We start from the raw sequence: 26142 nt of genomic DNA, 5'->3' as shown, positions 1-26142 counted from the left end.
CATTCCTCCTGTCAGTCCTAGCCTCCTGTGGGAGCAGCTCTTAAAGGCTTCAAATGACATCTTCTTTCCCTGTGTATTCCCATTACTCCGAGTGAGAGAGAAATGGCCCATGCTTGCTTCCTGCGTCTGCCCTTTCACAAATCATAGACGTTCTTTGGCCATCTTTGAGATTCTTAGCCGGTTTCTCATCCATTTGCATGCTCCTTTTTTATGTAATGAAAACGTTTCCCCAACCTGAAGTTTCCCTTTTAATGTTGGTTGATTTTGGAGCAGACTCATTCTGGTTTTAGTGATCTAGTGCTGCTAAAACAGGAAGAGCCCAGCTGCACAAGCTTCAACACCCACATTTCCACACAGTTAAGAAAGCTTGACGTCTGAATTCAGGCACGGGCTCTAGGGGAAGGTCCTTTCTCTGTTAGCTCTCCGGGAGGATCCTGGTTTCTTTTTTATTTGTTTCTTGGTCCCTTGGCAATCTTCACAGCCTGACATCTATCTCCTCCCATCTCAGCTTCCTCCTTTATATTTAATCTGTTCATTCTGTGTCTGAAAGGTGTTTGGCTTTAATGGTACCCCGTTGGGATGTGGCTTGTTAGCACAGCAAAGAAAGCTCTCTTCTCAAAAGGGGTTATATCCATGAGTATGGAGGTTAGGGTATCCAACACTTACTTTGGCGGAACACAAGTCAATAGCAAGTTTTGTTTTTTTAATTCAGCAACAGAAGTTAAAGAATATTTTAAAATGTTTTTCCAATCAACCCGTTCACTTTTTCCTGTGTGATTGCTTCCATTTTCTCTAAACGTAGAAGGCCGTTCCCTGTTGTTAGGTTTAAGAATGGATGGATTTCTCTGAGCGGTCTGGTCCTCTTTTATCCTACGCTAAACTGACTTGCCTTTACTTTTTTAAAATGTATACCTTGAAAAATAAAAGAAATAAAATGTATACCTTGAATTGTGCTCATTGGGGTTGTGGACTACAGGGGGAAGTATGTACATGGATTTGCATCCAAAAAAGTCTGAAAGACTCTGTCCAAAAAATGTTAACACTGATGTTCATCTTGATTGCTATTCCTGCCAACCCCGCCCTCTGCTTTCCTCACCTTTATCCCTGGTGGCTCTGGTGTGGCTGCCCGTTTCAACCGCTCCCCCAGCCGAGCACTCCCCCCCCCCCTTCGTAACAGATAAGGCATGGCACGTTACTCAAGCAGGGCCAACCAGAGTCCTGCCTTGAGACTGCTACACAAAACTGGGTGTAGCTCTCCTTCTGCCGGCTTCAGGTGGATGCTGGGGCCAGGTTTCCTGCCAGTGAGAGAATATCATTCTGCAGAGGAAGAGAGGTCAATGCACAGAGAACTGAGAGAAATGATTTTTGAGAGTGTAATTTGTTATAAGGAGCACATAACCTTCCTCCCGAGGAGCAGCTGATGGGTTTGAACCTCAACCTTGTAGTTAACAGTGCCGTATGTATGTAAACCACAGTACCATCAGGCCTCCGTTCCTAAAACAGACAGGATGCGCTTATTTCTTACAATAGCACATATGTGACCTTCCCCAAACCAAAGGATGGAGTACAACTGTCCCATGGGATTCTGAGACTGTAAATCTTTATGAATGCAGGCAGCTGGTGGGCTCAAAGGATTGACTACTGGCCCAACCGGGCTCCTTAAGGGCCCGTAGACATACTTAAGAACAGTCAGGATATCAAAACATGCTCACTGCTCCACAGACACCTACCTTCTTTGCCATGAGCCCAGAAGAACTGAACATTTTGAACAAAGATTTCACCCTTGATCAAAAGGGGGGGGGAACTATATGAAAAATTCCAAATTTTCACGGACTCCAGACTTTTTAGACCAACTGAGGCTGAGCGAAACCCTGAGACTACTGTCCTGAGGTAATCTTTAACCATCATACCAACTAGATCCACTGAAATCTTCCTCAAACCAAACAATGATTTAATGTTCTTTTAAAGAAAATGTGATGTAAGGATTGTGCCCTTTTAAAGAATGGTCTACTCATTGATGGGATCAAATTGACAGCAGCAACTAGAGATATGTGATTGAAACCTTAGGTAATGTTAACGAGGGAGGAGAGTGAGAATGAGCGTCATCAATATCACCAAACTGCACACGCAGCAACTGTTGGCCTGACTGAGGTTCTGCGGTGTGTTTTTCAACAATAACAACGAAAAATAACCGAATTTTCTTTTAATAGCATAGAAGTTGTGCAAGTCCTTGGAAGGACTCAGGCCACGAGGGTCTTGGCAGGTTGTCAGTGGGATCAACAGGAGCTTATTGGGAAGCATACTCCACTCCATGAGGATGCTGCTGGGCCGGTGCAGGGGCAGTAGTGGCTCAACTTTGCGCCTGAGGTATGTTCACTGGGGGCTGGGGAGCTCAGGCCTCCAGATTTGGAAAGAGGGGTTGCTACTTGGTCCAGGAGCCTGAGATACTGAGAGGTGGGGGAAAGGGACATGATTACCCCTGGTCAAATCAGGTCCCCTCTCTTCCCCTCCCGTCCCCCCTTCTCCCTGAGGAGCCTGTGTCTGCTAAATCCAGCTCTCCTGTGAGGTGCTCCTGTGGTATTTCAGGCAGTTCACACGCATCACCTCACATAGTTCTCAGGCGAATCCTGTGATTCTATCAATTGAGTCCCTTATTCCAGATGAAGAAATGAGACTCAAGTTAGGGTAAGGTATAAAAAAAAATAAAAGAAAGAAATGAGACTCAGAAGGGTCAAGGGGACAAACGCAGGCCAAGCGGGACCCCGAAGCCCTCTACCAAACACAGCCAGATGTCTTCTTCTCGACTCTGTAAAAGGGGCTTACGGAATCGCTGGACATCTCTGAGTCCCCATGTTGACAGGGAAGGTTTGCAGCCATTGGAAGTGAGCGGCGGGAGGCAGTCTTCAGCGTTCTGGAGGAGGGTCCCACTAGAAGGTGGTTAGCTGTGGGCTGGGAGTCCGATGCATGGTCTCCGCCAGCCGGCAGTCCAACCCCACCATCAGATCCTGAGAGCTGCTCCCGCACGCCCTGCTTCCCATTCGTGCCAGATTGTTTTCCCAGGGAAAGCCTTGCGCAAACAAACCTGGGTCAGGTCCCTTGGCCCCCAGCCCGCCGCCCCAGGAGCCAGTTTGGCGCCCGCCCCCTACCCCCCCATTCCACCTGGCCCCCAGCCATCAGCCCGGACTCCTGCCCATCCACATGACACGTGGGTTCTCTTTGACCTGCTTTCTCGGGATACAGCACACGCAGACTTGCCTGCCCTGAACCGCTGCGTCCCACGCTCGTCTGGCCGGTCTGCTAAGAATCCTGCCCTCCTCGCCCCCCACCCCGCCCCAGTCTCCTGAGCTCTCCTTCTGCACGTCTAGTTCACTTCTGGACACCGGAGGGAGGGACGCCTTGGGCCGCAGTCCAGAAGTGGTCTGGAGGAATTGCAGCAGGCGATGGCGTGAAATGGGCTCGCTTGGCATCACAGACATGGGTTCGAATCCCGCTCTGTCACTGATGGACTGCCGACTGGAAACTTGGCTGTCTGTCTCCCTGGGACTCCCAGTGGTCCCCTCTGAAATGGGAGCGAGCCTTCCTGGAGACCGAGGTGCCCAGCAGGTCTGTCTAGGGATCAGGGGTCCCCAGCCCCTGCAGGAGCAGCGCCGCGTCCCTCCGCCACAGGCTCCGCCCCCGCTGACATCAGAGCGGGTGCGGGGGTGGGGGGGTGAGAGCAGGGAGCCGCCGAGCCCAGCCGACGAGCCGGAGGGCGGGCCGGACGGACGCAGCGGCGGCGACGCGGTCAGAGCTCCGCCAGCCTCCTCGGGCCTCGCAGCCAGCCCCGCGGCGGGGCAGCCGCAGGTACTCTGGAGCTGGCCAGCCAGCGCCCCTGGGCGCCGAGGGGGGCGGTGGCAGGAGCCCTTCACCACTGAAAGCCCTCGCCCAGGGGTTGGGGGGTGGGGGTGCCAGGCGGGCTGGACCCTGCATGGGCACGACAGGGCTGGGCCTTTTTTTGTCTACCTCTGCTCCGGGCCCAGCAGGTGCCAGGCCAGCCATGGGAAACAGGGTGGGGAACAGGGTGTGTGTAGGTGGGGGGCACGTGTTGGGGTGCACTGTGGTCTTAGAACAGCCACCTGGGTCTGTGAGTTGGAGCGCCAAACCTTCTTGTGGGTGGGATGTCTGGGGATTAGCGGGTGTTCAGGTGTATGTGCTGAGAGGTAAGGTTATCTGGCTCTGATAGAGTGGCGGAGCAGGGCACGACTGTGTGCTCTGGATGTCTGCAGGGTCTGAGGAGCTGGAAGGTGTAGGATGTGGGTGAATCTGGGGTGTATCACAGGGGTGTGTGCTCAGGCATCATCTTGTCCAGGTTCAAGAGGGCCAGGGTGTTTAGGTATCTCAGTGAGGGTGAAGATGCGTGCTGATGTCTGGGGACATGCTCATATAGTTAGGTGTCAGGTGTTTGGGTGTCACCTGGCTCTGGAGATGAGTCAGTCCCTGAGTTTGGGGATATGGGTGAAGCTTGGTGTGAGATGCCTGAGTGGGGGCGATGTGTGTGGAACTGTAAGAGGGTTATTTGCCTTCTGATGGGCTTAGGACGCCACCTCCAGAGCTCCCCAGCCAGTCTCTTGTCCTAGAAGTTTCTGCTTCTGGGGTTGGAGGTGAGAGCTCCTAGGTGGGATTGCACACCAGTAGCTCTAGTTAGGACCCTTTCTCCCCACTTCCCCACAGGAAGCAGAGGGGTGAGCTCCCTGTGTTGGTCACACAACACGCCAGGCTGCTTGGAGTCACCCTCTGGGAGTGGGGTGGGGAGCTGTGTTCCTACGGGCCCTAGCCTGGTTGCACATTAGAAGAACCACTAGAGGGAAGGCCCCTCTTGGCCTTTCCCCTCACCCACCTCAGCTGGGACCTCTACTGGGTATCATCTGGGGAACTCTGACCCCAGCCCATATTGATCGCCAGCCTCCGTCTCTCCATGCCCCTGGGCACAGGGGAGATAATGTCCACCCTCTCCCGCTGGGTGAGCCAGGGCCCCCGGTAGGAAAACGTTCTGACTGAATCAGGGTAAGGCCAGGGCAGGAGGGGATGGGTTGGGTGGGAACAAGCTGCCTGGACCCAGATGGGGAGCCAGGAGGGGGAGGGGGTAGGTAGAGGCCTGGGGGAGCTCCAGCTGTGGCTGTTGTTGCCGTGGTAACAATGCAGAAGGAGCTATTTAAAAACGTGGCTGAGATATTGCTGGAAGCCTGGGCTGCCGGAAACCTGATTTCCGAGAGGCTGGGGGAAGGAGGGGGGAAGGAGGAGGAGAGGAGACACCCACCAGAGCAGTCCTGCGTGGGGCTGAGACATTGCTGACTCTGAGCGAGGACCGTGATCTCAGGCTGTGCACCCATACTAGCTTCCTGGAGTCTCCTCTACGGTCTGTCCGGAGGCCAGGGTCTGTCTGGGCGCCTGGAAAGGGACTACAGAAATGAGGGGAGGAGCGCCTTTGTTGAATGAAGACTTTTGCTTCTGCCGAAAAGGATGTGCAATGAATCAATTTTTCTAGCGAACCAACAAATGCTTGTTAGAGGACTTTGAGGAATGACTGACTTGAGGGATGAATGCAGGCACGCTGAGTGATGGAATGGGCCCCCCTCATTCATTCCCTTAAGAGAAGGCGAAGCCCCACTCAGCCCACACCCTCCTTTTCCCTTCCCAGGAGTCCTGGCTGGGGCCAGCGGGCAGTGGGCCATGCCGGGGGCAGTGGAAGCCCCCAACTGGAAGCAGGCAGAGGACATTAGGGACATCTATGACTTCCGTGATGTTCTGGGCACGTGAGTGTGGGCTCTCAAGTCTCAGGGCAGGAGAGAAGGGGGCTGTCCCTGAGGTGGCCTGGTGGGAGGGGCCTTGGGTGGCCTGCATGCCAAGATCTAGAGGGCAGCACAGCATTGGCTGGGACTGGGGCACTTCCTCTGGTCAGTGGACCACTGCTTCCTGTCTTCCACAGTCTCAACCCTGCAGCAGGGCAGGTGGCCTTGCCGTGACCCAGGCTCCCGGTCAGTGGTGGGCGGGCAGGGACTGCTCTGGGTGCAGTTGTGGGTCCCTACTGGGGCAGGAGCAGGGAGACCAAGGGGCCAGCTTCTCAGACTTAATGGCAGTAACCAACCTGGGGCCTGGCTTGTCTGAATGTGGCTCTGTTCTTGATCTGAGGATCCAGAAATAACTCATACCCGGTCCCTCTCTGTCCCTCAAGTGGGTCCCAGACCCATCTGAAAGGACCACAGCATATGTTCTATGCCCCACTTCAGGCTGGGCTGTAGCTTCTATCCGGAAGAGAGAGCATTATTGCTGGGACTGAAGGGTAGGTGGGAGTGCACTTACCAGAGAGGGAAAGGGCATTCCAGGTAGAAGGAGTAGCACCAGTAAAGCCACACAGGCAGGCATGATACCTGAAAGTAGGGGCTGGAGGAAAGGAGGGAGCAGGACACCCAGGCCCTTGAAAATCAAACCACTGAGACTGCCCTCCGTCCCGTGGGCCAGAGGAAGCCATGGAAGGCTTTCCTGCAAGTTTCTGATTCAGGGTGCATGAGTCACTCTGACCCCAGGAGGAGAGATTGGAGAGGTGAAAAACTGTAAACTGGGGGATGAGCCTACTACACCCACTGGTTATTCTTGATGACAAGCATTTCACCATGAGAGATGCTTTTCTTTGACTATTCTCCCAGGAGAAGAAACAACCATAGAAAGAAGACCATCGAAGCCCACCATGCTCACTGAACTCTAGCGTCTATGGGTTTATTTGTTCCTTTCTAAGGGCCTGGTTCTAAAACACTGCTTCTTAAGCTTAAATGTGCATATAAACCACCTGCAGAGCTGGTTAAAATGCAGAGTCTGATTTAGAAGGTCGACGTGAAACCTGACATTTTTAATTTTTTAAAAAATTCCCTGAAATACCCACTAGAAATATCTCTCTACTCGGTATAAAGTCCCAAAGGAAAAAGGCATACAACACAGACAGATGCACATGCATGGCTATTGCAGTGCCATCCACAACAGCAAGAAGATGGAGATAGCTGGACGCCCGTCTGGAGGAAGACATCGTGGTACGTCATTGCAGTGGAATACTATGCATCCCCGAAAAAGCAATGATGACACTTGCAACACAAATTTGGAAGACACTGCTCAGCAACGTCAGTTCATCTCATAAAGACAAATGCTACGCAAGACGACGGTTAGGAAAATGGCTTCCACACCCGAAGCAACAGACTTTGAAGGGTATGGGGAGGCTGGGGGAGGAGTAGGGAGTGAAGAGAGGTGAAAATAAGCAAATAAAAAAAGAGAGCTACATATAGGGAAAAAAATGTCTAATCCCCCTCACCCCATGCCAAAGAACATACAGAGCTTGCCCCGCTCAGTGCTTTTACCTAAAATAGTAAAGACAGCAGGACCCCAGACCTCAACCTTCATCCGTTCTAGAAGAAGCATCGAGATGTGATAAAGTCAAGTTCTGAATCAATTTTTCCCATAAGAAATAACCGAAAATGGATTAGTCTGTTCTCGGCCACTAAGTTTTTACCCTGTTCTTGCTTTTATATAAAACATTGCACAGTAATTTCAAAGTAAATAAATTCAGAGTTAAATAATGTAATTTAAACAAGAAATACAACATTTAAAAAGTTTTCAATAACTACAATATGGCCCTTACCTTGAAATTGATGAGGATCTGGATCTGTGGACACGGATGTGGAGAGGAGGTGTGGAGAGAGAGTCCTTGTTTGGAAGGGGAATTTCCTTCCATAAAATCAATCAGTAGCTGCTTTTCAGGAGTTTTTTTTCCCTTCTATACCTTTTTTCACTAGGACCTGGCTGGCTTTCTAAAAAACAAAACAAAAAAACCAAAAAAAAACCCCACCTGTGCAATGTGGTCTGTTGTTGGCATTTCCTTAACTGTTTTCTCAAAGGGTTTACTAAATTATCATCAACAATATCAGTAACAGTTAACCAGTTCCTTATGATGATCCTTTAAAAAAAAACTCTCAGGAACTATGTTTTTTTTTTTAATCTAAAAACAGTACAAAAAGCCACAAAATGTAAGAAATTCTAGCAAAACACTTGGAACACAGCTGCAGAAGGTTTAAGCAACGCGTACTAACGCCGAATGACCGAAGCATGAACTGTTGTTTATAAGAATCATGTGTGTCGGGTCGGGTTCCAATGTTTTGTTTGAGCTCTGATGCAAAATTTCCTCAGGATTTTTCATCGAAATCCCATGTCGTCGGGCCCTGCTGCAGTCGAGGACCGGGGCTCTACTGTAAATACTGTGAAGATGACTGGCGGCGCTTCACGTTTGTTTCTAAAGGGCGATCAGTTAGCTAGACTCAGGGGGACTGGCACACAAAGGAATGTGTGCACAGCCGAAAAGGGCAGGGATAGCTTTCAGGCACGGCTGGATCCAGGCACGGGCTGATGTTATCAGGATACTGTCTTTGGCTGCTTCCTAGCTCTGATTTCCTTTGTATTGGCTTCATACTCAAGCAGGCTGTCTTGAAGCAGTGGCAAATTAGTCCCAGGCTTACATGCTTCCAGCCGGGCAGAAAAAAAAGCACCTGATTGGGAAGTGCCGGGAGCCTGGTGAATCACGTGACTCCATTACCCATAGACTGCACGGATTTGGCAGACCTGGGTCATGTGACCATCTCTAGCATCAGGGGGAGATGAGTGACTGGGAGAGGCTCATCCTCCCCCACTGGTGATGGGGCTCGCAGGTGACAGTGGGTGGCGGGCAAGGCAGTTCCCATTCCCCACCTTAGGCATTTCCTCTCCCTGCAGGGGTGCCTTCTCCGAGGTCATCCTGGCAGAAGATAAGAGGACGCAGAAGCTGGTGGCCATCAAATGCATTGCCAAGAAGGCCCTGGAGGGCAAGGAAGGGAGCATGGAGAATGAGATCGCTGTCCTGCACAAGTGCGGGGGGGCCACCACCCTCCCTGCCCCAGCCCTGACCCTTCCCCTGCCTTCCCAGCCATTTCTGGGGAATTGTTTAATCTCTCTGCGCCTCCATTTGCTTAGTTATAGGATGGGAGTGTCACTAATCACTTGGCACGGGAGTGAACACGTCAGATGTGAGACAGATACAAGTGCAGGTTTACAGTGGTTTCATGCTCCCTCCCATCTAAAGGCCCATCTCCAACAGGGCCAAGCCCACAGGTCACTAAGTTCCCCCATATATTAAGGAGTTTTTTGTTTACGTTTTATTGGCACTTCAGGAAGTTTTTGAAAAAATGTCCGTGCCGACCCTGTGCCATCAGCCACTATCCGCTCGATTTTGAGATGCTTAAGTAGCTACCAGCCTCCTTGGGAAGCTCATCTCCAGCCTCTCTTGGAAACCTGTCCAGCTCCCTGGGCAGAGACGTAGGCTGGGAAGAAATGGCTTCTGTCACTTCCCAGGGGAGAAACTGAGGCCCATAGAGGGCTAGGGATTTACCCAAGGTCAGAGAGCACATTTGTGGCACAGCCAAGCTTCCCTTTCCTCAAGATCAGTCCCCACGATGGTGAAATTCCTGAGCATCGACTGTGGCCAGGCCCTCAGTCAAGCACTTGACCTCCATTGACTCCCATGATCCCCACCCCAACTCGCTGAGGGAAGTGTTACTGTTGGCTTCACTTCATAGCTGGGGACACAGGTTCCAAGAGGTTGCGTTCAATCCAACTGATAGTCCTGGGCACTGGGTGCCAAGGGAACAGTGAACTGATCAGAGGTACTGATCTGGAACTGGCCTGATGGGAAAGGCTGACAAACTTGTTGACCAAGAAAAAAGAATTAAATGCATATATTGATCAGTGGGATGAAGAGGCCTTAGCCCCATGATAGAGGCAGGATTTGAATGCTATTGTCAGATGCCAGAGGCTGGTGTTTCCCTACTGGCCCTCCTGCCTCCTGATAAATTATCCATCGATCGAGGCAAACCAGCCCTCCCCTTTGGAGTCTAGACCCTTGGGTTGTCCTGCTCAGGTCTTCAGGTGGTGGGAGGTGACTGAGCTGTCCTCAGCTCTGAGCCACCTCATTTCTGCTTCCAGGATCAAGCACCCCAACATCGTAGCCCTGGATGATATCTATGAGAGTGGGGGCCACCTCTACCTCATCATGCAGCTGTGAGTGGCCCTACCTCTGCTCCTTCCTTACACCATCCTGGGCTTGGGGACTTGGGCCCTCCTACCTACGTTCTTGGGTCCTTGGCCAGACTGCCTACTCCCCCGCTGCAGGGTGTCGGGTGGGGAGCTGTTTGATCGCATCGTGGAGAAAGGCTTCTACACAGAGCGGGATGCCAGCCGCCTCATCTTCCAGGTGTTAGACGCTGTCAAGTACCTGCACGACCTGGGCATCGTCCACCGGGACCTCAAGGTGAGGCATGAGGTTGTGTGCTAAGGGGCACCCAGGGCCCTGGCATCCTTACATTGGTTTTAACTTGATTTTCGACCCCTTGGTGGGCCTCGGGGTACCTGCCTGCAGTATGGATTTGTCGCCCCTCAACTGCCTCCCCCCTTCTTCCCATCAGGACAAGCAAAGGCCACACCAAGCAACCTCATCTGAGTAACATTTTGTGCCATTTTCTGATCCTGGAAGTCCCACGTGGTCCTTGTAGGGCAGTTGAATGGGACAGAGCAGAATGCAGAAAGCCCCTCCCCAGAGCTAGGGACAGACAGATGTGTGCCTGTGTGCACCTCTCCTTCAGCCCTGGGGAGGCCCCACACTTACAGGCCCTGCCACTTTCTAAGGGCTCTCAGCAGGTCACTGCCCCTCCCAGCAATGGCATCCCCCTGCTGGCCTGGGGTGGGGGTGGGGGGCGGAGTTGAAGACAGAGTGGGACCCCCTGTGACGACAGGGAGCAGAGCTGGAGGGGCTTCACAAGGCTCACTGGAGTTTACAGACAAGTCCTTCCTGGCCCCTCGGCCCTTTCCTTTCTGGAAATTGTCATCTGGAGATGTCCTTGGGATACTGGTGCCTTGAGTGGGGATGGCTGCTGGAGGAGGTGTGGTTTCTTATGTGTGTGTGTGTGGGTGGTGTTGTCAAGGTGTGCCTGGGGAAGGAGAAGGGTCTACCAGCCTCTGACCACCTCTTCTCCCCTCCACCGACCCGCGCCACCCCCCCCACCCCCCCCCCGACTCCCAGCCGGAGAATCTGCTGTACGACAACCTGGACGAAGACTCCAAGATCATGATCTCGGACTTTGGCCTCTCCAAGATGGAGGACCCCGGCAGCGTGCTCTCTACCGCCTGTGGAACCCCAGGATATGTGGGTGAGGAAGGGCCTGTGCCTGGGCCAGGGCCGCAAGCAGCAGTACCCAGAATTGTCACCACCGTGACCCCTTCCCTCCACAGCCCCCGAGGTCCTAGCCCAGAAACCCTACAGCAAGGCTGTGGACTGCTGGTCCATAGGGGTCATCGCCTACATCCTGTGAGTAGGGGCTTGGCCGCCCAGGGTGGTCCTGTCCCCACCTTCCTGCCTTTCCTCCTGTCTCTGTATCCGCCAATTCATCACATAATGAGGTACACCGAGTTGCTAACCTCAAGGTAGGTAGCGTAGACGCAGCAGCTGCTCTTTGGGGCAGAGGAGGCTCTGGTCCCATAAGGATTTCCAGACTTAGCATCTTTCAGGGGCAGGTCTTCTGTCCCATCAGGTCACTAAGAGTCAGAATTGACTCCACAGTGGTGAGTTTAGAGTTCAAGCTCCCACTAGGGTCTGTCAAGGGCAAACTGAAGCCCTCGGCTGCTAGCTGCAAGGCCTGGTTCCTATCAGGACAGGTCAGCACAGAAAGCCCCCGGGACACCACAAGGCAGTGCCAACTCACAAGCTTTACCATTGCAGATGCCATCCAAAGGGACAGAGGGTCTGTCCTCGGGAGGTGATGTTTGAGCAGGGGAGAGCCAGTACACACGTGAATGAGTTCTCTTAGGTGCTACAAAGTGCTGTGAAGAAAACTCAGGCAGGGCAAGGAGGGAGGGAGGGGTGGCGGTACGGGACCGTGTGGTCAGGTGTGAGTGGCATTTGGTGTGATGTGAGGAAGCCAGCCAGAGGTCTGGGAGAAGAATTCCGTAAACAGAGAGGGGGACGGTGTAGCTGGACAGGAGAGGCCAAAAGGGCTAGTCGCCTCCCCCCATCCCCACCCCTTTGTAAAAGGGGACTCCTTCCCTTGGGTCCTGCCTCCCGGGATGTCCCTTTAGCTCTGGCTGGGAGCCAGTGGGCACTCTGACTTTGGAAATGAGACCGCCCTCTCTGCCCAGGCTCTGCGGCTACCCTCCTTTCTACGATGAGAATGATGCCAAACTCTTTGAACAGATTTTGAAGGCCGAGTACGAATTTGACTCTCCATACTGGGATGACATCTCTGATTCTGGTACATGGGCCCCTGCCCCTGGTGCTTTCATCTGCTCAGGGGGTGGGGTGGGGTGTGTGTGTGTCTCCGTACTTCCCCATCCCACAGCCCTAGTCTAAGAGCTGGCGCCAAGCCAATGCTCCAGCCAGGGGCCCCCTTCTCTTCTGCCTGGTCCCAGCGGAGACACTTAGCATACATGTACCTTGCACACCTTGGGTATCTGAAGACTCCCCCACTGACTTCCTAATGCCCAATCCACCTCCAGACATGTCCATTTCTCCTTCGTGCCCAATTAGGAAGCAAGCTATGAAGGTATCAGTCACTCACACATCCCTTCTAAGATCAAGTGTTTTCTTAGGGGAGAGAGCTTGAAGATCTGGGCTGGGGGGCTTAGGTGAAGCAGATGGGGGAGCCAGGACCCACACAAACCTGACCTCTTGTCTTGCTATGATGCCAGGCCAGACCTGAGGGGGTGTGGTTTCTCCAGGGGGTGCCACAGGCATCTCCACCCTGTCCATGCTTTGTCTTGTGGGGGGGGTTCAGCCAAAGATTTTATCCGGCACTTGATGGAGAAGGACCCAGAGAAGCGGTTCACTTGTGAGCAGGCTTTGCAGCACCCATGGTGAGCGTGCCTCTACGTTGAGGGGAGGGGCTGGGCCCTCCCAGGCTTCCCGCTCATGCCCACCCCCCCAACACCCCCTCCCAGGATTGCAGGGGACACGGCTCTAGATAAGAATATCCACCAGTCGGTGAGTGAGCAGATCAAGAAGAACTTTGCCAAGAGCAGGTGGAAGGTAAGAGCATCTCCCGGGCCTGGGAGACCCAGGAGGTAGAGGCTTGGAGCTGAGCAGCAGCAACAGGAAGAGCGAGTAGTGGCTGATTGGCTAGCCAGGAGTCATTTAGGAGACAGAAGGGACAACATGTGATGGGATGGATTTGGGGGTGGGGAGGGGAGAGAAGAGACGTCAGAGGGGTTGTTAGGTCGGGGCAGAGTGGATGGTGGTGCCATCGGGGAGATGGAGACCCCAGAGGCATAAACAGGTCATGGGGGTGGTTTCCGTTTTAGACGTGATGAACCTGAGATACCTGAGTGAGGAGTGGCTGTGGGGTAGAGGGGGTAATGTTGACTTGAGAAAGGTTCGCGTGCGCACACACCCCACCCCCAGGGCATACTGCTTAACCTTTGTGCAACTTCCTCCTTTGAGTATGTGACCCGGGTGGTGCCAACCCCAGTGGTGTGATGTGCACAGGGCTTGGGGCAGAGTGACACACACTGCTCTTGTGTTTTCGGCTATATATACATAGGAACCCTATGTCAGCACTTGTTTGTAGACACATTTTTACACATGAATGTGTGCACACAAGTGTCAACATGCACGATTAAATATTGTTTTTAAAAGCTTTGTAGAGGTCTGTGGGGTCACAGGCGATCCGTGAACAACACCTGAGAGAAAACAAAAGAAACCCATTTTCTCAAAGGCCTCCTCTCTCCCACAGCAAGCCTTCAATGCCACCGCCGTGGTGCGGCACATGCGAAAGCTACAGCTGGGCACCAGCCAGGAGGGGCAAGGGCAGACGGCAAGCCATGGGGAGCTGCTGGCACCGGCAGCTGGGGGTGAGGCCAGGGCTCTGCGGGAGGACCTGGGTGGGGCACAGAGGCACCCAGGCTGGGTGCAGGGTCTGCCCGTGCAGCCAGCTCTGCTCTTTTCCCCACCAGGGCCAGGGGCTGGCTGCTGCTGTCGGGACTGCTGTGTGGAACCAGGAGCAGAACTCCCCCCGCCGCTGCCCCCCCAGCTCTAGGACCTGGAGCCAGGGTCGGGACCCCCTGCCTGGAAGGGACTGGGGACCGCTGGCTTCCCTTCCCTCCCTGAACTGGGGAGTTCCCCTGCCCCACCCCACCCTACTCCCTTCCTGTTCTCCATTGCATTTTCCATACACACGTTTCTATTTTATTGTCCCTTCTTGTAATAAAGGGAAGAGAATAAAACCACAGGTAGCCTGTCTCCCCAGAGCCCCCCACCCAACCCTGTTGTGCAAACTGACTGCTTGATCTGGGGGTGCACAGCCCCCGAGGTCGCTCCAGGGACCCCTCTCCCCAACATGCAGTCTTGGGGAGAGGAAGGGAGGTTCAGTGTTCCCGCCTAGCCTTCCTGCCCTCTGCAGCCCTTTCTGCGCTTGGCTGGTGGCTCCTGAGCCTGGCGCGGCTGCTGTAGGTCAGCACAGAACAGCACCTGTGGGGGCAAGAGGTTCATGTGGAGAGGGGTCCCAGGGCCAGGGCTCGAAGAATGTGGCGATGTAAGGAGCAGAAGGTCTACTGGGAGGTGCTCACACGCAAGCCCTCTGGGGTCAGGGGGCCTCCTGTAGGGCCACTTGGTGGGGGGGTGGTGGTGAGGGGCTCATGAGGATGAGGATGGGGCTGCTGGAGTGACCCATGGGTTTGGGGCAGGGGGAGGGGGGAATCTCATGTGGTCTGGATTAATGGGCGGAGGTGCCTGGGTCTACTCACCGCTTGGGCCCAGCCAGCACGAGGGCCCCACAGATTCCGGAAGAAGTTTCCTAGGGCAGAAGTTATGAGTCTAAGTCACTTAGACCTTCTCTCTCTGCTTCCCACACAGAGGATGTGGGATTTAGGGAGAGGTGACTGAGATGGGGAGAGGTTTGTTCCTCTGCTGGCCCCAACCCCCCACTCTCCTCACCCAGTTCCTTGTTGGCTGGGCGACTCAGACCCTTGGCCTGGCTTGTAGCGGATTTCCAATTGTAGTCACGCTGGGCAATCTGCCACATGTGGATGTCCACTGGCACGGCCTGGAGCTTGTCAAGGGCCATCAGGCAGATACAGTCAGCCACCTTTCAGAGACACAGAGAGACCAAGGCTGAAGGGCAGGATCCACTCTGATGTGACAGTGAGCCGAGTCTCCACCAGTCTAAGAAACCAGGTACCGTCAATCGAGTCAGTCCTGGCTAACGGTGGTCCACGTGTGTCAGAGGGCAACTTTGCTCTACAGGGTTTTACATGTTTTTAAACCATATGTGAACTGTGTTATTACTAAGAATAGACACAACAAAGCATGTACCTGTTCAAGGGCTTTCCATGTACTGTTTAGTGATGCTGAGTTGGGTCACCATTTCCACCCCCCTTTTCTGAGTTGCTCCTTCCCCCAGCAACATAAATTCAGTGTTCCCCAAGATTCCTATCTAACACTTCCATTTGCCGCTGGTAGCTTGATCCTCTAAAGAGAAGTTGATCTTAAAAGTGCGCGATGCTCTTTTGGGCAGACCCTAAAACTATTGTCTGGTTTTAAGAAGACTGCAGGGGACATGGGTAGTGGTTTCAGGGGGATCATCCAACCTTCAAGGCCCCAGGCGGTGGAGAGTCCACAAGCATCCCCAATTCTGCTCTGCATATCCCTCCTATGGAATCTTCGATCCAAATGTTCAGTACTGGTGGCTGGACACCATCCAGTTCTGGATGTAGGGCAAAGGAGGCAGTGTTCCACACATGTAATGTCCACCTTCTATTCTTGACTCTCCTCCTCCCTCTGCTGTTCCTGACAAACAGAAACTAACTGTGCCTTGGACAGCTGCTTGCAAGCTTTTCCGAGCCCAGGCACGAAGCACAGAACAAGGAGGCCGAGGTGAGGCACGAGACATGTTAGGCTAAGGGACTGTGATCTCCCATGGAGGGTTTTAGTTGCACATATCAGCATCAGTGGCGATATCTTCTTCTGGTTGCTGTTGTAGACAGTGCTTTCCAATGGCTGCATTGTTGGAAGCAGATGGCCAGGGGTCTGAAGCACCTCTGAATGGAGCTGAACCTCCTTCCTCTTGGCTGGAGGCTGTGTGTGAGCCATTTGGTATTCCCTCAGTCAACAGACACTCTCGATGCGGCGGCGACGACGAGCAGCGGTGATGAGAGCTGCATCTATGGGGCTAAGCTCCCCGCATAACTTAGGGTGACGGTGTCACCATTTTACAGACAAAAAGACACCCCCTGCAGCTCAGAGGATGACAAGCAGGACTTGTCCAAAGTCAGAGTCCACTAAAAAATTCATTTTCTAAATTGGAGAAGTATTAAAAAAAAAAAAAGAACATACATTTTCAATCATCTTACTGCTCCGTAACCCAGCTGACATGAAATAAAAACTTTTCAAAGTATTCTGTGCATATAAATTCAGGAAAAATCGAATGAAACGAAAAGCAGAAAACCGCTAACGTTGCATCTCCCCAAAGAAAACCACTGCTATGTTTGCCCCGATTCCTCTGTAGACATTGCTATATACACTGAATCTGAACACGAGGCCATTTGAAACCTGCGGTCAGCAGCCTGTACTTCCTACCCTGCCAACACTCGGACTTTCTGTCCTTGAAGAAAACACCTGTTGTCCTTCATCCTCTCTGCTCTGCCTCCAGAAGCCAAGGCTGCCCAGCGCTCAGCTGCCCAGCGCTCAGCCTGGCTGTCTCCTCCTCTCAGTGTGGGTGCGAAGGGCAGCTCGCATCCCCTGCCATCACCTTGGGGCCCACGCCAGGCAGGGTGCAGAGGGCCTTGTGGGCTTCCTCGTAGGGGGCTTCACGCAGCTGCTGCAGCCAGGGCAGCCCACCCTGTTCTTCCAGGATGGCTCGGGCACTGGCACTCACGTAGCGGGCACGGTACCCTAAGCCCAGTTTCCGGAGGTGGGCCTCCACGTTGGGCCCTGTGGAGAGAGGGGAGGGGGGGTTGTCAGGCATTCGCACATTCTCCCTGTCCTCTGGCCAGCACCTTGGGAGACAGCAGACACTTGTATGTGCAAAGGAAAGGGCTACAGCCTGGGACCTGGCACTTTGCAGATGTTTTCTGAGTATCTACTAAGTGTCGGGCACTGGACCAGGGATGGGGGAGGGCTCACTGCCGTGGAGATGCTCCCAGTTGAACTCTTACCCTTTACAATGAGCCATCAGTAGTCACTGTACTAAGAACACTTTCTAGTCTCCAGTGCTGGGGGTGATGCACTGGGAATGGTGCTGTAGGTCTCTAGGTGTGATTGCTTCCTGTTCTCAAGGGTCCTGGAGATCACAGATCAAGAAACGGAGGGCTTAGAAGAGGCTGAGGAACTTGCTCACGAAAGGACATGGTGGAGAGGATGTCCCCGGTCTGTGCTCTTAATGAAGCCCCACTAGAAAGAAACTCTCTACAAACAGGTGGAGAAGCATGGCAAGGGGAAAGCCTTCCTTGAGGTCTTGTAGCCAAGAAGGGAGCCGAGTCTCCCTTCCAGAGACAGGCTGTCCCTTCCAACACAGTCCCAAGTCTTGCCCCTTGCCTGACCATCCTATCTGTCAACTGACACGCTTGCTTCAGGAAAACACTTCCCTCATGAGGCTGCTGTGCAGGGCATGTACACTCCTGGGTGCAGAATCGTGGCACTCACTGCGGTAACAGCAGTTTGAATCTTGCTCCCTGCATGTCAAAGGCGGGTGCAATGTGTGCATTCTTTTATTTGCACTATTTTCAACTTGGTGCTGTTTTGAGTCCATGTGGAGGCTCGGTGGTGTCGTGGTGACGCATTAGGCTGTGAGCCATATGACCAGCTGTTCCAAAGCACCAACAGCTCCCTGGGACAAAGACTGGGCTTTCTCATCCTATTTTTCCAGTCCGGAAACCCACAGGGTATGTGGACTCGATGGCAGTGAGTCTGGCTCTGGTTTTGAGTTCACTGCCACAGCCACTACCTGTCTATCTTGACCAGGGTCTTCCTCTTTTTCAGTGATCCTCTACCAACCATCGTGTCTTTCTCCAGGGACTGGTCCTTCGTGATAACAGGTCCAAAGTACATGAGATGAAGTCAAGTCATCCTCAGTTCTAAGGAACATTTTGGGTATCCTTGCAAGGCAGATGTGTGCATGCCGTGGTGGCAGACTACGGTACATAAAGAAGTTTTGTGCAGATTGGACCAGTGCAATATAGCCTTTGATTTCTTGACCGCTGCTTCCATGAGTGTTGTGAATCTAAGTTAAATAACATATTAGACAGCTTAAATCTTTTCTGTTTATCATGATGTCGCCTATTGGTCTAGTTGTGAGGATTTTTGTTTTCTTGATATTGTCATCCATACTGAAGGCTCCAGTCTTTGACCTTCATCAGCCAGTGCTTCAAGTCCTCCTCACGTTCACCAACCAAGGCTGACACCTGCATATCCTAGGCCATAAATGTGCCTTCTCCCAATGCTGACCTTGTGCTCGTTTTCCAATAGCCCGGCTTCTCAACATGCACAGTGAAAGGATATACCCCTGATCCTCACCCTTTGCTCTAAACGAATGAGGGCCTCTTGATCCGTGTAGATTCTACATGAACACAAGTAAGTGTGCCAGAGTCTCCATTCTTGGCACATCATCCATCGTTTATGGTTCACACAGCTGAATACTTTGCCCAGTCAATAAAACACAAGTAAACATCTTTCTGGTATTCTTTGCTTTCAGCCACGGTCCATCTGCTGTCAGCAGTGAGATCCCTTGTTCCATTTCCTTTTCTGGGGAAGCAGATGCCCTCTTTAACAAGTGGTGCTGGAAAAAATGGATATCAACATGCAGAAAAATGAAGCAAGACCCTTATCTCACTCCATGCACAAGAATAAACTCAAGGTGGATCACAGACCTTGAAGTTAAACCCCAAACTATTAGGGCCATCACTGAGGGAATTGGGACCAACTTGAGAACTTTGGCGCAGGGAATACACAGGCTATCAGAAATAGGGAAGGACACAAACACAGAAGAGGCACAAATCGACAAATGGGATATACTGAAGATAAGACACTTGTGTACATCTAAAGAATTCACCAAGAGAGTAATAAGAGAGTCCACAGACTGGGAAAACATCTTTAGTAATGACACATCAGACAAAGGCCTTATTACTAAAATCTACAGTACTCTGCTAGCTTCCAAAAAGAAAAAAACCAATAGCCCACTTGAAAGGTGGGCAAAGGACTTGAACAGAAGTTTCACAGGGGCAGAAATCCGAATGGCCAACAAACATATGAGAAAATGTTCCCGATCTTTAGCCATAAGAGAAATGCAAATTAAAACAACAATGAGGTACCACCTGACACCCTCAAAGGTAGCCCAATTCAAAAAATCAGAAAGCAACAAGTGTTGGAGGGGCTGTGGGGAGACAGGAACTCTCATCCACTGCTGGTGGGACTGTAAGTACGTACGGCCACTATGGAAATCAATCTGGCGATACCTAAAACAGATGGAAATAGAGTTACCATATGACCCAGCAATCCCCCATTTCCTTTTCTGAATTCAGCCTAAACTTCTGGCAGTTCCCTATGAATATACTGCTGCAAATGTTGAATGATCTCCAGCAAAATTTTACTTGCATGTGTTATCAATGGTATTGTTCTATAATTTCCACATTCTAATGGGCACAAATATGGATTTCTTCCAGGTAGTTAGCCAGGTATGCTCTCTTCCAAATTTCTTGGCATAGACAAATGAATGATTCCAGCACTGTTATGAGTCTCTTGAAACACTTAAATTGTCATTCCATTAATGACAAATGCCTTCAGCATAGCCTGGATTTCATTCAGTATCATCAGTTCTTGATTATATGCAACCTCTTGAAGTGGCTAAACATTGATCAATTCTTTTAGGTATAGTGACTCTTTGGATATTTCTACTATCCCCCTTTGATGCTTCCTGCATCAATCAATATCTGGCCTATAGAATCCATCAGTAGTGCATGTGGAAGCTTGAATTCTTCTTCAGATCTTTCAGCTTGAGTTATGCTGAGCATATTCTTCCTTTTTGGTTTTTTAACTCAAAGCCTTGGCACATTTCCCTATAATGTTTTGTCTCTTGGAGCTGGCCTTGGAAATGTCCTGTTCAGCTCTTACTTAATCACTTTTTACATTATCTCGAGCTACCCTCTACTCAAGGGTTCATTTCCCAGTCTCCTGATAGCCAATTTGGTCTCTTTATGACTTTTTGCTTTCTTCATGTATGGTGTTCTTAATGCCATCCCAAAATCCATCTGGTCTTTGGTTAACAGGTGTTCAATGCATCACATTTGTTCTTAAGATGGTCTCAAATTCAGGTGGGATATGTTGACGACTGTATTTTGGCTCTTGTACACCTGATTTAATTTTCTTCAGTTTTCACCTGGATTTTCATTCATATGCTTATCTGTTCTGGCTGATGACATTGAACTTCTTCTCTGTTGTCTTGTCCCACAGAAGTAGTCAAATTGGCTGCCATGTATTCCATTTGGTAAAGTCCACAAGTACGGTCAGCAGTAGGGCTGTTGAAAAATGGTATTTGCAATGATGAAGTCTTTGGTCTTGCAAAATTCTAACACACAATTTCCAGCTTTGTTTCAATTGTCAAGGGCACATTCTCCAATTACTGATACTTTGTCTCTAGTTTTTGCATTCCAAATCACCAGTAATTATCAATACAGTTTGATTGCACATTTATTTATTCCAGATGAAGAAGATGGCAGAATTCTTCAATTTTTTTCATCACTGGCTATAGTGGTTGACATATAAATTTGAATTACAATGTACGAAAAGGTCTTCCTCATGGGCATTATCCTATCACAGACAGCATTTTACTTCAAAATAGATCTTGAGATTCTTTTGATGATGAATGCAACATCATTCCTCTTGAAGATGTCATTCTTAGTTAACCAGAGGGGTGTCCAATTTGTGCGTCCTTTTTCTTCAACCCTCACGCCAACTCTGCTCAGTGGGAGCTATGATTACCCCATTGCAGATAAAGAAGCTGAAAGACTAAATAATGTGCCTGAGGTCATATAACCAGAGGTTGTGGCAGAGTTAAGATTCAACCCAAGCAAGGATGCAGGGTAGCAATAATGAAACATACACCTTTCCTCTAGTTCTTTAACGCTTCCTCCCCCCAGATATCGTGACCCCAATTCTACCTTACAAATCTGGCTAGACCAGAGGATGTACACTGGTACAGATAGGAATTGGAAACACAGGGAATCCAGGACAGATGAACTCCTCAGGGCCAATAATTAGGGTAGTGATACGATACCAGGAGGAGAAGGGAAAGGCGGGGTAGAAAGGGGGAACTGATCACAAGGATCTACATATGACCCCCTCCCTGAAGGACGGACAACAGAAAAGGGGGTGAAGGTAGATGTCGGACAGTGTAAGACAGCAAATAACAATAATTTATAAATTATCAAGGGTTTGTGAGGGAGGGGGTGAGGATGGAGGTGGAAAATGAGGAGCTGATACCAAGGGTTCAAGTATAAGTGTTTTGAGAATGATGGCAACAAATGTACAAATGTGCTTGATACAATAGATGTATGTATGGATTATGATAAGAGTTATATGAGCCCCCAAGAAAATGATTTTAAAAAGAAAAGATTAAAAAAAAAAAAGATTCAACTCACACAGTTTATCACCAGAACCCATGTTCTTAACAACCAGAACCCATGTTCTACACTATATACTGTTGTTGAATTTTTTTTTTTGTATAAGGCATTGAATGGAAAGGGCAAAAATCATCGTCTACAGAGTTGCTGGTATTTCAGGGGCAGGTGGGGAAGAAGAGGTGCAGTTAGAGCTGATCTGACAGGGTGATTCTGGACAGGGGGAGGGGCAGGGAATGTGGGAGGATTTGAAATTAGAGATGGTGACCAGGAAAAGCTGATGGAGGGTCTCAGGGGCAAGAGCCCCTCCACTCACCAGCCAAGGCCTGCAGACTGGGGAAGCCATAGTAGGTGACATCATCTAGCTGGATGAGCAGAGGTCCGAAGGCCTGGCAGAGCCGTTCCACCATGCCAGTGATGCGGGTGATGTTGTTGTTGGAAGAGCAGATGAATGAGAAAAGACACTCAACAGGGTCTTGCCGCAAAAGCCGCACACCTGGGGGCCAGAAAGGTAGCAGAAACACCTACTCAAGGGATTGGTCTTTTCCCAGCCAGAGATCCTGGCAGCAAGGGTCCCAAAGAAACAAGAAGCAACATTGTTAGAGAAAGTAACACCAGGGCTCATGTTTCATAGCATCTTGTGTGGTCTAGATTATCTCAATCCAGATGAAGAAGCCCCATGTGAGCACCAGAGGGTAGGGATTTATCTCTGTTTTGGTCATTGCTATAACTTCTCATCTATAGCCTATATACAAGCCCTGGTAGTATAGTGGTAATGAGTTGGACTGCATGGTCAGCAGTTTGAAACCACCAGCAGCTCCGAGGGAGAAAGACTGGGTTTTCTACTTCATCAACAGTTATAGTTTCAGAAACCCACCAGGTTGGGCGGGGGGGGGGGGGGGGGGGGGCGGGGGGGGGAGGGAGGTGTTGCTAGGAGTCCACATTGACTTGATGGCAGGGAGTTTTTGGTTTTAAATCCCTCACCACACAGTAGATGGATGATGTAAGCATTTACAGAATGAATGAGATTCCCCTTTCAGGGATACAAGCTTTCTCACTCCTCCTTGAAGATCAGCAGAATAATTGTAGTTACTGTAATAGTTACTATGTGCCAGACACCAGTTTAAGCACTTATATCTACAGGCAATATGAATCCAACCATTGCAACAGAGTTGATTCTGACCCTGCAGTGCAAGGTAGAAATGTTTCATAGATGCTTCTGAGGATGTGGTAAATCTTTACAGGAGTAAACAGTCTCATCTGTCTCTCATGGAGTAGCTAATGGGTTTGAACCACTGCCCTTCTGGTTAGTACCCCAATGCTTAACTTATTGTGCAACCAGGGCTTCTTAAAATACAGGTAGGTTTAATCTCCGTTTTGTTGTGTTAGACAATGAGTTGGCACCCAACTCACAGCAACTCATGCACAGTGGACCAGAATGTTGCCTGGTACTGCCCCATCCCTATGATGTTTCACCTTTGACGATTGTGATCCATAGGGTTTTCATTGGCCAATTAGATCGCCAGGTGTTTCTTCCTAGTCTGAGTCTGGGAACACATTCATCATCCCGGCAACAAGGAGGTGGCTATAAACTTGGAGCACTGACCACAATCAAACGGAGGCCTCCCACAGAACGCTGAGAATTCTACCACTTACCCATCACTGCCCCTGGATCTCCATTTTACATATAAGGAGACTGAGTCACAGGGAGGAGGCTGGCCAAAGAACTCGAACTCCTGCCCTAAGCCTTGTACATACTCACCTTGGAATTTTGGGGCCACCTTTTGGAAATGAGGGTCCTCAGAGCTCCAATGGTTATACAGTTGAGCCAGACTGACATCCAGCTGGAAATACTGGCGCAGGGTCTGCAGCTCCTCTGGCGTGGGCTTGCCCACGTGACTCTTGTTTCTGCGGTACACGGTGCAGTGCAGCTGCTCCTCTGTCTGGGTCAGTGTCCACACTTGGTCCGCCAGCACGCCACTCCAGTGTGCAGGGCTCTGCTCCTTCCACCTGAGCCCCCATGCAAAATCCTAGTACTGTTTCCCCGCCTGCACCCCGACTGGTCCCTCTCCCCGCACCTGGGTCAACCACTCCATGAATAAAAGTTACCCAATTGCAAAGTAAAACTACTTTGACCTTGGTTCTGATGCACACAACCCTCCACAAGGAAGGCTTACTATCACCACTTTATAAAGAAAGTCGAAGGCCTGCCACCTGTGCCTGGCTGCCTCTTTAGCATCTCAAGGTTGCTCTCATCGCCCCCAACATTCCTTTGCACCCCAGGAGGCAGGGTGGGGGGAGGGAGGGTGTATCCGAGGGTCAATGACTCACCGGAAGGACTGCCCAGAAACCAGGACCAGGTCCAGGCGCAGCTCAGAGCGTCGACAGGGGATGGAGGCCCAGAGGGCGGGGGTGGAGGCCAGAGTGCGATGGATCATACTACTTGGCACGAGGGTACAGACTAAACTTTACACACGCGGCTCCGCCCCCTGACGGCTCCGCCCATCAGGACTGGAGCCAGTCACCACCCAAGACCACGCCCGCCCCTCCCCTTAAGCCTCTTTAACGTGTTGCAGGTTCCGCCCAGCTCCAATTAACTCCACTCCTTGCAAGGCCCTCCCTCGCCTCTAGTGTTCCCGGCAGTGCTCGTTCCAAGCCTCGTTTTCACGTTTCATGCCTTGCCCTCCACGGCCCCTGAGCGCGCGCCAACGTCGCGGGGCCGCGAGGAAGTGGGGCAGCGAGCGCGCCAGCACCGTCTTCCGGTTTCGCCACCGGAAGTGGCTCTCTGACCCCGCCTACTTGATCCAGAGATAGCCAATCCGAGGGAAGAGCGAGGCGTGGGGATGGGGTGGGCGGAACGCCCAGCGCAGAAGCGGTTGGCGCGCTCTGGGCTCGCTGCCGGCTGGTTGCTTCTCGCGTGTTGGCCCTCGGCCCGGCAGGGCGTCCCACAGGACCGGGCGTGGCCGGTGCGCGCCTGGCCTCAAATCCAAGCCCATTCTCTCAAGCTCGGCCTTTCTCCAGGCGTCTTCACAGAACCCAGCACCCCTCCCTCGAAGTCTCTCCAAGGATGGGGCCCGACCGCAGCTCTGCTGTGAGCGCTTTTGACTGGGGGGGCGGCGGGGCTGCCTTCCCCAGAGCGCCCTTCAGAAGCCCACCCGCTCCGGAATCCCACCGTGCTGAATAGGCCTGGAGGCGCTGCCTCAGAAAAACAGCTGTTAGCTCAGGGCGTGCCTCCTAGGGAGCAGCCTGGGCTGGGGAAATGTGGACTCCGACTTCCGGTCAGGAGCCACACACAAAGCAGGGACACAGGGAAGGCCAGACTTATCAGCGCGTTTTCCACCTTCTGCCACTGAGGAGCACGGGCTTTCTACACCCTGAAAAGTCAGCCCTGGAGAACTGCCCGCAGAGTTGCTGGGTGGGGATGGCGCCCTGACAGGGGATGGGGACTGGGTTAGACCGCAGTTTGACCTTTGTCCTCCAGCATATATCTCTGGATCCACTGTGCATGGGAACACGACCAGTTTGTCTTGGCATTCAGTAATCTCAAGGTCCCTTTGAACAATTACTTTTTCCTCACTGGCACACCACCCTGTACTGTCTGACTCTCAGAACGGCACTCCAAGAATTGTTCAACTAGCACTAGAAGGCACCAAGGTTGAAAGTGAATAAAAAGCAAGTTTCTTCAGTCTTTACACACATACTTTGGACATGGTGTCAGGAGAGACCAGTCCCCAGAGAAAGGCATCATGCTTGGTAAAGTGGAGGGCAGGCAGTGAAGGAGGCCCTCAATAAAAATACATCGACACCTTGGCTACATCAACAGGCTCAGAAACAATTGAGGGTGGCAAAGGATCGTGTGCAGTGTTTCATTCTGTAGTGCATAGAGTCTCAGCTTGGAACCAACTAGATGGCCCCTAACAACAGTGGGGCAGAGTCACAGGTAGTGACTGAAGCATTTGGGTATCCTATTGGCAAAGATGAAACATCCAAAGTCTACAGAGGGATCTGTAGTTGGCACTTCTGGCAGTGCAGCAAACAAACCTGACTCGGCCACTTCCTAGATGGAACCGGGACAAGTGAATTTTTCTAAACCTCAGGGACTTCCTTGGGATAACCACCCAATATCATTAGCCTCCCCATATGAGGGGGCTTCAAAAGGCTTTTGGAAACATTCTAGGATCTTTTAATCCACTTTCCCATGAACTTTTTATGAAGTCCTCTAAAATAGTCACTGCAAGGATCACCTAAAAGTTTGCACAGAAAAGTTGGTTCTCATTAAGTAGATGGAATGGGAGCTATCCCATTATTTTTGCTGTTGACTACAGATGTGGTATGCACAGTAGCCAGCAACCACTTGGGCCCAATTATTTATCATCCCTGGGGGATAGACTGAACCTCTCTTCCAATTCCTTTCCTCCCGTGGCAGAAGGCAATAATGAAGAA

General features: G+C 51.4%; 2 protein-coding genes across 3 annotated transcripts; one reads left to right on the top strand and one right to left on the bottom strand.

Annotated features, from left to right (window-relative positions):
* Positions 1-3687: 3687 nt before the first annotated feature.
* CAMK1 (calcium/calmodulin dependent protein kinase I) lies at positions 3688-14316 on the top strand. The gene is made up of 12 exons (XM_075550425.1): positions 3688-3843; positions 5678-5792; positions 8788-8919; positions 10033-10107; positions 10219-10357; positions 11126-11252; positions 11335-11410; positions 12238-12350; positions 12873-12951; positions 13036-13123; positions 13827-13944; positions 14047-14316. Exons 2-12 carry the CDS (start codon positions 5710-5712, stop codon positions 14127-14129), a joined length of 1113 nt encoding a protein of 370 aa, XP_075406540.1. The 5' UTR covers positions 3688-3843; positions 5678-5709; the 3' UTR covers positions 14130-14316.
* On the bottom strand, positions 14256-26055 carry OGG1 (8-oxoguanine DNA glycosylase). 2 transcript variants are annotated; one of them, XM_075550426.1, is made up of 7 exons: positions 24031-26055; positions 23462-23709; positions 22016-22195; positions 16839-17020; positions 15026-15176; positions 14836-14885; positions 14256-14560 (listed from the first exon to the last, which is right to left on the bottom strand). In XM_075550426.1, exons 1-7 carry the CDS (start codon positions 24135-24137, stop codon positions 14471-14473), a joined length of 1008 nt encoding a protein of 335 aa, XP_075406541.1. In that variant the 5' UTR covers positions 24138-26055; the 3' UTR covers positions 14256-14470. The 2 variants fall into 2 exon arrangements, with proteins under 2 accessions (XP_075406541.1, XP_075406542.1); XM_075550427.1 differs by lacking the exons at positions 14256-14560; positions 14836-14885; positions 15026-15176; positions 16839-17020 and adding an exon at positions 19153-19539.
* Between the last annotated feature and the right edge of the window lie 87 nt (positions 26056-26142).

This window comes from Tenrec ecaudatus, chromosome 5 (genome assembly GCF_050624435.1).
Source record: "Tenrec ecaudatus isolate mTenEca1 chromosome 5, mTenEca1.hap1, whole genome shotgun sequence".
NCBI classification, from domain to species: domain Eukaryota; kingdom Metazoa; phylum Chordata; class Mammalia; order Afrosoricida; family Tenrecidae; genus Tenrec; species Tenrec ecaudatus.
Note: the sequence above shows the minus strand (reverse complement) of the source record. Positions and strands in the feature narration are given on the sequence as shown.